Source organism: Pollicipes pollicipes, unplaced genomic scaffold (genome assembly GCF_011947565.3).
Source record: "Pollicipes pollicipes isolate AB1234 unplaced genomic scaffold, Ppol_2.1 Scaffold_1600;HRSCAF=1878_pilon_pilon_pilon, whole genome shotgun sequence".
In the NCBI taxonomy this organism is placed as follows: Eukaryota; Metazoa; Arthropoda; class Thecostraca; order Pollicipedomorpha; family Pollicipedidae; genus Pollicipes; species Pollicipes pollicipes.
The window spans coordinates 22,485,861-22,498,070 of record NW_023595962.1 but is presented as its reverse complement, the minus strand read 5'-3'; the positions used below and the strand labels follow the sequence as shown (position 1 = coordinate 22,498,070).

The following is a 12,210-nucleotide window of genomic DNA, read 5'->3' as shown; positions in this document are numbered from 1 at the left end:
AGTTTGATGAACCAAGATCTTTGCGAACAAAACCAAATTGAGAATTTCTTTTAAGCATCAATTGGATCTCACACCTAACAGCATATCTGTATGCCTGCATTAACGAACATGTGCATACATTGAGAGTGTTCCATTTGCTTACACCATAAAGGCTAGCAATGTCTGATTTGCAACATACAGCACCTGATCATAATACCAATACGCATGGCAACAATCTACATTCCAGCACTTTCTGGTCATGCCCACATCTAAAACTAAATTGATCTTGTACATTATTCTAGGGTCTACACGTCTGAATCCTTTTGAACCTGACTTCTGGCTTCAGAAGCAGCACACTTATATGCAGGAGCAATGACTGGGATTCAGCTGTTGCCTGTTCTTGTTAATAGCCTCCAATAAGCAATGAATGTTCATGAATTATAATTTTGCATACTGCATGGAAGTGTTTTTAACAGGTTTGACAAAAGTATCAATACTATGCAGCCTGAGGTTTCTAGCACAAGTTTCCCATGGTATCAGCACCTATAAAAACCCTCAGAATTCTGACCTCGCCATGCGGGAAGTAAGTCTGATAGAAATACTGAAGAAATCATAATGCTGTGATGGTGATCATATGCAAACAAAACATCAGGATCTTCAGCCCAGCGTGGTCTGGGCTATGCTGGCACACCCATGCACCAAACAGTCTGCACATTGATCTTACCTCCATGCCATTCAGCGGATGCCTTTTGCTGACTGCATTGTTGACCTCATTCAGCTGTTTGACAAGGCCTTATTCATTTGAGCACCTTGGGTACCACTGTACAATGTATGTTGACATTTTGCGGAGTGCTGCATTGCAGTAGGATGAAGTTGGTCTCTTTTGAGGGAGTATTGCCCACTGAATGTCCTTGTAATGATCATGCTTCTGAGCCTTGTGTCAGGCTTGCATTTCCCAACCCAACCGAATGCTACATTTCTTCTGGCCAGTACACAAACCTATGTTGGTGTTTGATTATCCATGGGAACTGCCAGTTTTTTAAAGACAATTAAAATCAGGTATCATGTGTATCATGGCAAAAGTATCACCATGTGTTGTGACATTTCCAGTTTTCACTCTGTTGGATTTTGATGACAAACACTATTCATTTCTTAATTCCTTCAATTTTATTAACTTCATTCTTTTCAATGATGTTATACTGGACAGAGCATAATGCCAAGTCAATTGCATGTTCCACTGCATTTCAGTTGCTCTCCTGCATGACCTTAAACATGACTACCATTTTCATCTCACAGCTCATGTGGTACAGAGTGACTGAGTGATGTTCATTTAATGCTTGTTTTTTCCTGAACCATTTTCCATCCTTTTCAGATGAAGAGTATCAGCACCCAGAAGTTCTATGGGACACCTCAGAATACAGTTATCAAATCATCTCTTGCTCTTGTTGCCCAGTCTTTAAACACCAAAATCTTCAAGGCTCTTTGTTTTCCTGTTTGGCAAAAAGCAAGGTGTACTGTCAGTGTGCCAGTTCTGTTTAAAGACCTTCATTATTTTGTGGGCAAAAGTGTGGACACTATCCTAAATAATAGTGAGACACGCCAGCAAGGATGGCATGTGCGTTGTGTTAGTGCAGTGGTAGATACCAATAAAGTAGTGCCTTCTGAGTGCACTGCAAGGGTGGGGAAGATGAGAAAGGACAAGGAGTATGTGATGGAGGGTGATGTGATGAAAGAAAAGGAGAGAGAACATGGCTATGAGCTGGTAGTGACCATGTGGCGTAAACGCAGAACTGGAGCCCTTACGCCCTATCTTCGTATTCTTGGCCACCACTGTCATGAAATTAATTCACGTGTGGGTCGCCTAGGTACCTTTGAACAACAAAATGAATTAAAACTAAATCATTTCGTGACCTCAACATACTTCAGTGCAGCAAACTTCAAACAGGCCCCAAAGCAGATCCTTTTGAGGCGAACAAGGATCCTGAATCACCTGCTCTGTGGGTCAAAGAAGGGCGCGTCCAATGCATGAGTGTGCCGTGGCGGCTGTACATCGCAGGCAGACTTGCTAGAGCGCTGCGAGGAAGCGCTGCCTCTACGGAGACGCGGCCAGTGACCCAGCCGCATGGAAGATGGTGCGACCGGGCTGGACAGCCACCGAAGCCGTGGTGTCGCCCTCGCGTGTAGGCGGGTCGTCGTGATATCGGCGGCACCGCCGCCATCTGTTATGGTTGGCCTTCAGATTTGTGTGCAATAAAGAAACCTCGTTATTTTTACTGGTTTTCGTTCAGAACCTGGATTTTTGCTGTCTGTTGATTCTACGGTTGTGCTGAGTTACACTTGCTGTATTCTAAGCGTCATATTGATGAAATAAGGCCTTCAATTTTCTGCGCGGACAGACGCGGCGCCGTGACCAGATTCGGACACGTGCAAAGGGGGGGGGGGGGGAGGGGGGGGGCGGGGCAGCAAAGTGCAGTGACTATGCCGAACATATTTTAATTTTCACATTCTCTGGTTCTGCTGAATCAGCTGCTGATACCAGGACCCCGTTATCCTTGTAGTGAAGCAGCTCACATTAATGCATACGTTTATGCGCAAACACATTTGCACCTGACCGTTTTCACGTTTATGCATAAAACCATTCATGCATATACATTTCTGCATTTATGCATGAATGTTAAAACTTGTAGACAAGCGTCGACCTGCGCACGACTGTCCTGTCACTGACAAGGACAGAATACGCGCACGCCACATCACGGACGTCCTGCGCGCAGGTGACATCCGTGATATCCATTAGTTTAACTGAAATTCGCGACGACACACTAAATCACACCAGGAGATGTGTAACACCATCAAACGGGGAATTAAATTGTCTATCATTATCCGCCCTAGCAATGAAATGATATGATATTTTAACGACCTGGTGCTGCGTTATTTGAATGTTCCGCGCGGGCGCTTCGCGCGGCAATTGAGTTTGCACGTGGCAACCCCCGTGACATTGCTCTGATTTAATTACTTTGGCGACGACATGCTCAAAGCTTAACAACTATTTTTAATACCGTCATGTAAAGAATTAAATTCTGCACCAAAATATGGACTAGCAAATGATGATTTATGACTCCATGGCACACGGCGTACGCGCAAACACAAAATTTTACTTCTGAGACAGCAACACTGCGGTAAACACACTAGTTCAATATCCTGCCACCAGGGTCGGCCGCGGCGCCACTAGTAGTCATGTCCGCTCATGGAACGTAACGGGTGGTCAAAATCTGGCGCATGCGTGCCGTCGGTGTTCTAAACTTTCCGTCGGCAAATAAGCCGAACTGTCGACATACACAAGCGGCCGAGACTCGACGGGGAGGGGAGGGGGGGGGAGCGAGTTGAGTACCATTCGGCCCGACCAGCGGGGGCTCAGTTGGAACACGCTGCTCGTGGCCCGGCGCGAGGTGTCAGAGGCGTCTGCGCGACGACTGGCAGCGCGCGCAGGGCGGAGCACGTCAGAGCTGACTAGGTGCGCCGCTCTGAAGCCGTGTGCGCAGCCGCGCGCCTGCGCATTGCCTTTCACGCCGCCGCAACGGGTCTCCGGAGCTGGTGAGATGTTGTCCACGTGGTGGAAGGCGGTGGCGATCGCGACTGCAAAGTAAACAACATTCCACATTCGTCTCTTGACTCCCAGAGACGGTTAGCTATTCCACCCTGTGAGGATATGCAGTGGATGTGGAAGTCGAGAACTTTTGTGGTCGAGACGCTTTGAGATGCTGAGACTGCAATATTGTCGTTTGAAGGCACCGGTGGTCGTCTGATAGCCAAAAGTCGTTGTGGCAGCCCACTTAACAACAACCCCTGCGGCCATCTTGCCCAACATCGCCTCCAAGCGCGTATCACATTCATTGTGGACTGACGAAGTCCTGCGAGTCAGTGTGGGAGTATTGCTGATTGGATAGTCAAAACGGGGGCATATCGAATAACCTTATAGTTCTAATGAGATTTATGTGACACTCTGTCACTGTGTAAGACAGACACTCACACTGTGTCTGTCATGCGTAAAAGCTATGTCTTCAATTCCCCAGTGCTGCTCGTCAATGCCGGAAGGCCATCGGATGACCCGCCTGATCCTTCCCCGTCGGGCCCAGCCGAAGTATGCCATTCTGGTCAGCCCGTCTGCCAGCGAGGGACCAGCGTACATGTCTCCCACCCGCCCTAACCACAACATATCGAGTGACGTCTGGGCAGGGCCAGCGTTCGGAGCGACAGGCCACGCGTTCTGACGCAAACAGTACAGCAGTGTCAGCTGACGCTAGATTCTGTCCCATAAACATACCAAAGTGTCGGGCGTCCATTTCAAATTCTATCCAAATTTTAAAGAGATAACGCAAAAAATCCAAATTTATCGGGGGTTCATTTAATTCTTGGCAGTGCAGAACGAGGTGAGCAGAGAAGCAGACGTTCAATAATTGGTAACCAGAAACCCAACGCGAGCAAGACATTAATCCATGTCTCCATGCCGCTCCTGTCTAAAGTATCAACAATTCTCATATTACGATTTCGTTTGTAAATAGGCTCAAATACGCACCTATTGGCCGTATTTGATTCCAAATGGTCCCATACCCAATGGCCCGGCGTGTCACGAAAACAGGGGTGAATATCAACCCGTATTCCTTTGCTACCACTTCCCGAGTACTCCTGGTGGAGATTACCCCCAGCTGGTCCCAAGCAGGTGCCAAGGACCGCGCTGTATGCAAATGACGAGGCTCGACCCCTGTAGCATCCTTATATCGACCACATGGCATGGGTCTATGGCTGCACATAAAGGCATTCCCAGGGCTGTAGACTGGCATTAACAACAGCTGTTTCCATTTTTTTTTTTTTTGTCGGAAGCATCGCATTGCTTGTCACTGAATGTTAATGCCCACCGATGTTTCTGCATTGCTTGTAAGACACACACATGCGCTCGCCGATACAAAGACGTGTGTGTGTGTGTGTGTGTGTGTGTGTGTGTGTGTGTGTGTGTGTGTGGTGTGTGTGTGTGTGTGTGTGTGTGTGTGTGTGCGTGCGTGCGTGCGTGCGTGCGTGCGTGCGTGTGTGTGTGTGTGTGCGTGTGCGTGTGCGCGTGCGCGTGCGTGTGCGTGTGCGTGTGCGTGTGTGTGTGCGTGTGCGTACGTGTGTAAGTGCATAGACCGATCCTTTAACCGATGCTACGATGTTCCTAATAACTGCCAGCTTCAACAGGCACCATCTGGACGTCGTCATAGATGAGCCAGAGGGTGGGGCCACAAAAGGCTCTTCTCCCGGTGGTGTCGGCTTGGCACTGGTAGGCGACGATGCTGTCCGCACATGCTCTAATACGTGAGGTGTTTCGCCAATCGAAACAAACTGAAAGCTTCGAAAACATGCATGCCTTCATACTGATGCACCTCAGGAACCTCAAGAAGCTTCAGCCCATCTTGAGATAGCCTCGGTGCTCAGGGCTGGCCAGCAGGGCGCTTTGAATTCAACACAATACAAAATTGATTATGTTGCGTTCACTATATTGTTGCGCATCATCACGTGCACAGCCGTGTTTGTTTATCAGCGGCAGTAGCAGATAGTTGGTAAAATCAGGAAAGAATGCAAACGCACGGAAAACCGCTCCACCAAACCATAAAACGTAAACCGTGGTAAGCAAACAGGGCAAGGCACACCTTCCTAAAATGCACACAACGCATACATTGAACTAAAATGACCCATAATCGAGGCGGAGAAACATGAATCGACCCATAAACGAAAGCGCGATCCATCATCCTCTCGATGTCTGGCGGTGTCCATCATCCTCTCGATGTCCTCTGCTGTCCTCCAAGCGCTGCCGTCGCCTCAGTTGGCGGACCCCCAGGCGCGCAGGTTCATGCTCGGCAAGTTCCGGCAGGCCGTGATGCTGTTACCGCGGCCAGCCGCCTGGAAGGCGCTGCGCTGGATGCCGCGGATGCTTCTGATGTTGTCGCAGAGCACGCGGGCCCACGACACCCTGCGCAGCTGGTCCAGCTGGACGCGCGTGAAGCTCCATGGCCTGCCGCCCAGGTCGTAGAAGAAGTTGTCTCCCCAGCGCAGCCGTGCGAACTGGTCGCCGACAATGCATTGAATGGTCGGACCGACCGCCGCGCCTGGCACCGGCCGCTCGGACACGGCGCCGACGAACAGGTCGATGTCGTCGACGTGCGCGTACACGCTGCGGAGGCGGCGCACGACATCGGCTGGAATCTGCCGCAGCAGCTGGGCGAAGCTCGTGACGCGCGTCAGGCCGCACCGCGCGCGCATCGTGTTGTAGGTGGCGATGCCGTGATCGCGGCCTCGCTGCACGTTCAGCGCGATGAGGTCGAGCCCGAAGGCGTGGCCCTCCTCCTGGAAGAGGAACTCGGTCAGGTCCTCGGCGATGTTGGCGTCGCACGTCTGCGGATGCTGCGTGATCATGCCGATGGCGATCTGGTCCAGCCGGCCGTCGTAGATCAGCGTCGGGTCGAAGAACACGTCGCGCAGGTTGATGCGCAAGCTGACCGAGGAGCTGGCGACGCGAGGGTACAGCTCAAGTTCGCCCTGGATCAGCGTGTGGCCCACGCGGAACGCGGCCGTTGAGAACTCGGTGGCGATGCTGGGGTTGACCCTGGGCGAGTAGCGGCGCGAGTAGCCCCGTCTCTGCGTGCCGATGCGCATGCGCCGCATGTACGCTTCGCCAACCAGCAGCGGCAGCCACTCGTTGTACGTGATGTGCTGGATCTCGGCGCCGACAATGCGGCGCGCCTCCTGGAAGAGCCGTTCGTCGTCCCATTCGGGGTTGACGCGCGCCAGGCCGCGTGCGAGTCGGTTGTGCTCGCGCATCCAGACGGTGTGCATGGTGGCGAGGCCGCTCTGCTCCGTGGCGCGCACGTCGCCGGCCAGGAAGCAGGGCCGTCCCTCCGGGTCGGGGCTGAAGCAGGGCGTCTCCGTGTCGATCTGGACGCCGGGAGGGTCGCGCGGCAGCAGTGCGCCTCTCTGTATCAGCAGGCGGCCGCCCTCCCCGGCGCGAACCAGCGTCGCGCGCGACTCGCGAGACCCGTACACGTTGCTAGCGTCGATGAAGGCGGTAAGCACGTTGACAGGATTGGCTGGACCGGCCGAGCAGCCGGCCGGCACGGCCGGCACCGAGCGCGCGAATTCCATGCAGCGCTCGCCCAGCGCCCCGTAGAACGCGTCGTCCTCTGGCACGTCGATCGGCAGGCAGCGTGGGTGCGCGTCGTCAGCGACGACACCATCGACGCAGCAGTCAAGCTCGACGCCCGGCGCGGCGAGCTGCACCGGCGACAGCGTGATGTCGTGGTCCATGAACTGGCCCCAGTTGACGACGGAGAGCGTGAGCGCCGTGTTCTCGTCGTCGGTGCTGCCAGTGGTCCCCGCGCTGACGCTGCGCGCCGTCGGCAGCGCGCCGCCCGCCGCCGACACGCTGCGCGGCGCGTCGACGCCGTCGTCGTACGTGTTAGCGGCGAGACGCACGATCGCTGTGTCGGAGGCGCCCCAGGTCGGGTTCCGCCGGTTGTTGCAGGCGCCGTCCTGGCGCCGGAACCGCGCATCAAAGTCGCAGCTAGGTGCCGGCTCAGTCGGGCACTCGACGTCGGTGCGCGCGGCGCTGAGGTTGGCCGGCGCTCGCGCCGCCTCTACCCAGACGAGCGCTTCGTGCGCCAGCGCCTGCACACGTGAATCCGAGTCGTGGCGCGACATGTGGTAGTGCGAGCGGCGGCCCGGATGGCGCGGCGCCTTGGCCGCAGTTGCGGCCGGGTACGCGGCCAGCCGACCCCTTGCCCAGCTCAGCGCCGCCGCCAGCCGGTCGGGCGGCATCGCCACCGTCTCACGCTCCATCACCGTCAGAAACGGCGGCAGCTCCGGCTCGGTGTCTGCGGCGACCGTCAGCAGTAGCGGCAGCATCTGTGGAAGGGACGGAACGCATCGCATTGAATCTCACGGACAGCATCGCATCATAAGGGGCGGCCCACATTAATCACAGGATGCAGACAGCGCCGTATGATAAGGAACGAACCGCACTGCATCACCTCCAACAGACCGCGTTGTTTCGTAAGGGATGGACTGCATCGTCACAAGGGGTAGACTGCATCGCATCACAAGGGGTAGACTGCATCGTCACAAGGGGTAGACTGCATCGCATCACAAGGGGCGGACTCTGCCGCATCGCATCGGACAGACCACCGCATCGCAGCGCGAGAGACGACTCGCGTCGCATCGCCAGGGACGGTCTGCATCGCATCACATGCACACCGATCGCACCGCGGGAGGTTGCTGAAAGGGGAAGTAAGGGACGGTTACACCATGCTCAGTCGTCATAGGGCCAGACTTATGCGGCGCCGGCGCCACGTAGACACAAGTCAACTGCAGACTTCCGGTCCCAGGTCTGAGCAGTGTGTGTCGAGTTCGGAGATCGCGTAGGGTGCGGTGCATAGCCAGTGCGTTTCACGGAAAGCGGTGAGGTCAGGATGGCGCTGTCGCCGAAACCTTTGCTCTTCAAACGGAAACAAGCGCGAATCGTCCTTGGAACGGTGGTTGGTATGTCAACACAATACAAAACATCACTCATGCTCTTGAATGAGTCGTCGCTGTAGTCTCACCATTCACAGGCGGACACTGTGATAATTACAGTGGAGCAACGGGCAGGACCGCATACAACGGGCATTTGCAAAGACCAGCAGACTGTGCACTGTAGCCTGATTAAGGTCAGCGCAGGGTGAGTCCCACGCAGCCTGGTACTAGCCCTCAAACGCCAGCAGAATGTGACCACTTCAGCAGTGGTAAGCTGCTGCAGGAAGTGAGCGCAGGTGTTGACACTGCTCTCTTAACCCGAACGTACACGGTCAACTAATGATGACAACGACAAGCTTTTTATCTACGTTGGACACCTGCCAAGACATCTGACGTGTCAAGTGCGTGGCTGTAGAAATATGTGTAGGCGATTGGTGAAGTCACAAGCCGCACCCGTATACACCCTTTTCGTGGCGGAAATACAGCACCGTTTTTGAAGCTATTGGCTAGTGGGTGAAGCCATAGAGCGGTGGGGACGAAACCGTGTGGGCTTAATAACACAGGTGCGTGCCCGTCAAACGACACCCGAACTTCGGGCCTGTCCGCCAGTGACCCCTTCATAGGTTCAGTGATATGAACATTACTTGGGGTGTAGTCCCTCGCCATGAAAGTGGGCGGAGTAGCCACGTCCGCGCGGTCGGGGTGCGGCAATCGACGAATCACCCGATCGCGTGCAATGGGTCAACACCGTTGCATTAAAGGAGCTCCACATCACACTGATATGTTAAACGTGCATAACACTATAGATCAATGTGCTCAGGCTGAAACGAGTAATATGGCTGCGTATGTTTCGTTTCGGTACGTGGCATGTTTTCGAAAATATGGACATGCAGCGCAGAAAAATGCGATAAAATGTGTTACCGACACTAGATCTCATTGAGATTATTCCACCGCTGTTTTCGCGCAAGCATATGCGACTGGAATGCGACTGGGATCGCATCTACTCCCCTCCTATCAGTCCATTATGGAAAAGGGCCATTCAAATTCAAAATTCAAAAGGGCCGAGTGTTTATATGTGGAGGGTAGACCTCCCATACTTCACTCCACACACGCTGAATGAACCTTGTTTCTTTCAGCGTATCGGCACATTGCATCTGCGTTGGGCAAGATATTCAAGATTTGATGGTTTTTAATTGCTACAAAACCGCTTGGAGCATCATCAAATTTAAGCACGGAGCTTTCCACCACTTGCATCGATGTTTAGACGATACGCTCGGATATGTGGGATCATAAGGTCTACTTGGTCATAAGGCACTAAGGTGTTTGTGATTTTTATCACTGACGTATTAATCTATTTTTTTAATATTCCGTCTTAATTATCGCACAACGATGCATGCACTGGTCAGTGTTTTGGGACTTGCGTTTAGGGACCGGTGTAACGGGATTCATTAACAGCCACGGCTGTTGAATGAAAATGGAAACATTTGCGCCACGTACCAAAAGACGGGAGGGCAAAGTTTGTTGAATAAATTTCGAGCGGATGGTGATAGTTGAGTGCATTCACGGCCCAAGTTGGAATTTTGGCTTACACGATGCATTTGTCGGCCTGTAAGTAGATACAACGTGGCCACCCTTTTCGAAAGTTATTACATTTCAAGCTCAGATGCGCGGCATGTCCAGGTCGTTTGTTGCGGGCTGCGAAGGGTATGGTCTCTATCTGCATTGCGCAGACGGCATGAATGTGTATCAGTTTAAAGAATAGTCAGCATTCCCTTGATAAGTGGTATTAAAGTTTTCGATCGACCGAGACACGAACATATGATGCGTTTGTCATGGACTCGGCTGCTGCGCTCAAGCTGCGCTAGAGAACAACGCGCGGGTACAAGCAACGAAATTGAAAGTGCAAAATTCACTCACACCGCCCAAGTTAATGCCCGCCGGATAAGTTGTAGGTGCTCTGCTTGGTGAGTGCGAAGAAAGGTTGGGAAGCGAGGATCGATATATATATATATATATATATATATATATATATATATATGTGAATGTGACTGCACTTCTATCGTCCTGCATCTGTCGGGGCTGAGAGGTAGTATTTTACATCAGGATGTTTAGTTTGTTCTAGGAGGAACGGCTTTGGACAACGGCTGCGGCAGATGCGATCCCAGTTAATTTTTTAGGCTCGCATTTTACGTTGCAGCGTCGGCTACATAATCACGTTACAGTTAGAATCTTCATGACCATGCCCAAATTTGGAAGCTATTTTATCGCCATTCCTGGGTTTATCGGCTGACTTACCAAATCCCATCTGGTCCAGACCACTGTGGTAAAAACATTTCGCCGAGAAATGCATACCAGCTAATTGTATCACGCGGAATTTCCACATAAAATGTCAGTGCACATTTCCGGTCTTCATCCCAAACCAGTTCGGTTAGTCAGTTTTGAAATATAGTCCCAACGCTTGTCAGTTGGCAATCATCCGACGCAGCCCACACACAATTCCTGCATTAATTCATATTCTACGGGCTGCCCCACTCCGAGAAGAACTCTCCCGGCTCGTTGCTAAAATCGCAATACAGTTAGCTTACCAGAAATATAGACGCCACCATCTTCAGAGCGACAGAGCAGCCAGCCCACCGGCACAAGACGACAGAGTTTGCTGCAGTCTGACCGGTCTCGCCAAATGGGCGCTTTTGTACAACAACCACGGACGCGAAACACTTGGAGAGTGACATCTGACAAGCATGTGCCACTGCATCAGCAGAAGCTGCTGTACATGCCGATGGCAGGCCTTTGTATCACGCGACGTTGTGAAACGCTATCTAAGACATTTGTGACACGACCGCTTGCGGGTGGCCAGAAAATGCAGTCTCACTGTTAAGGTGGCAACATTTTGCCAGACGGAAGTGGAAGCCCATCTGTGGCCTTGTCATACTCACCCTGATGTCTCAGCCGACGGCTGTCGCGTGCTGAGGATTCCGTCTGGGCTGGGTGCCTGCCTCCTAAAAGATGACAGTAACCTCTGCGGATGCAGACCGTCGGAAAAAAGTTCAGCTGGATACCCCGGTGGCGTTTAGTGCAATGCAATTCCAAAGTATCATTAAGCAAGCTGTTCAGTGTAGGTGTTAGGAACGTGGCACGTACATAAGACGGTGCTGGCGCCACTACATCCATAGCGTACTGGTAGCCGGATTATTCGTCGAATAGCCAGGGGGAAGGATATATATTCCCTCTCCTCTCTCTCCTCTCTCTCTCTCTCTCTCTCTCTCTCTTCTCTCTCTCTCCTTCTCTCGCTCTCTCTCTCTCTCTCTCTCTCATCTCTCCCTCTCTCTCTCTCTCTCTCTCTCCTCTCATCTCTCTACTCTCTCTCTCTTCTCTCTCTCTCTCTCTCTCTCTCTCTCTCTCTATTATATATATATATGTGTGTATATGTTTATATACATATTTGTATATATCAAACACAAAGCCATTATCCTCTCTTTCTTCCCCTAATCATTCAACGGTGAACAAAGTTATCAGTACTGCCTTGTGTACAACTTGATCTATGCCAACTGTTCAAGACTTATACGGAGTGGCGACCGAAAGCAAGACAATGTTGTTATTTAGGATTGGTGGTGATCGTTGCCTGGTGAATGCAGATATCCGTCCCGTCTATCAGAACATTGAAATATAGAACGAAAATTAACCTCTAGATAAAAA

At 52.1% G+C, this 12,210-nt stretch overlaps 1 protein-coding gene across 1 annotated transcript; it reads right to left on the bottom strand.

Annotated features, from left to right (window-relative positions):
- Nucleotides 1-5,486: 5,486 nt before the first annotated feature.
- LOC119090705 (chorion peroxidase-like) lies at nucleotides 5,487-11,165 on the bottom strand. The gene is made up of 2 exons (XM_037213560.1): nucleotides 11,100-11,165; nucleotides 5,487-7,908 (listed from the first exon to the last, which is right to left on the bottom strand). The coding sequence occupies exons 1-2, from the start codon at nucleotides 11,118-11,120 to the stop codon at nucleotides 5,830-5,832; spliced, it is 2,100 nt and encodes a 699-aa protein (XP_037069455.1). The 5' UTR covers nucleotides 11,121-11,165; the 3' UTR covers nucleotides 5,487-5,829.
- Between the last annotated feature and the right edge of the window lie 1,045 nt (nucleotides 11,166-12,210).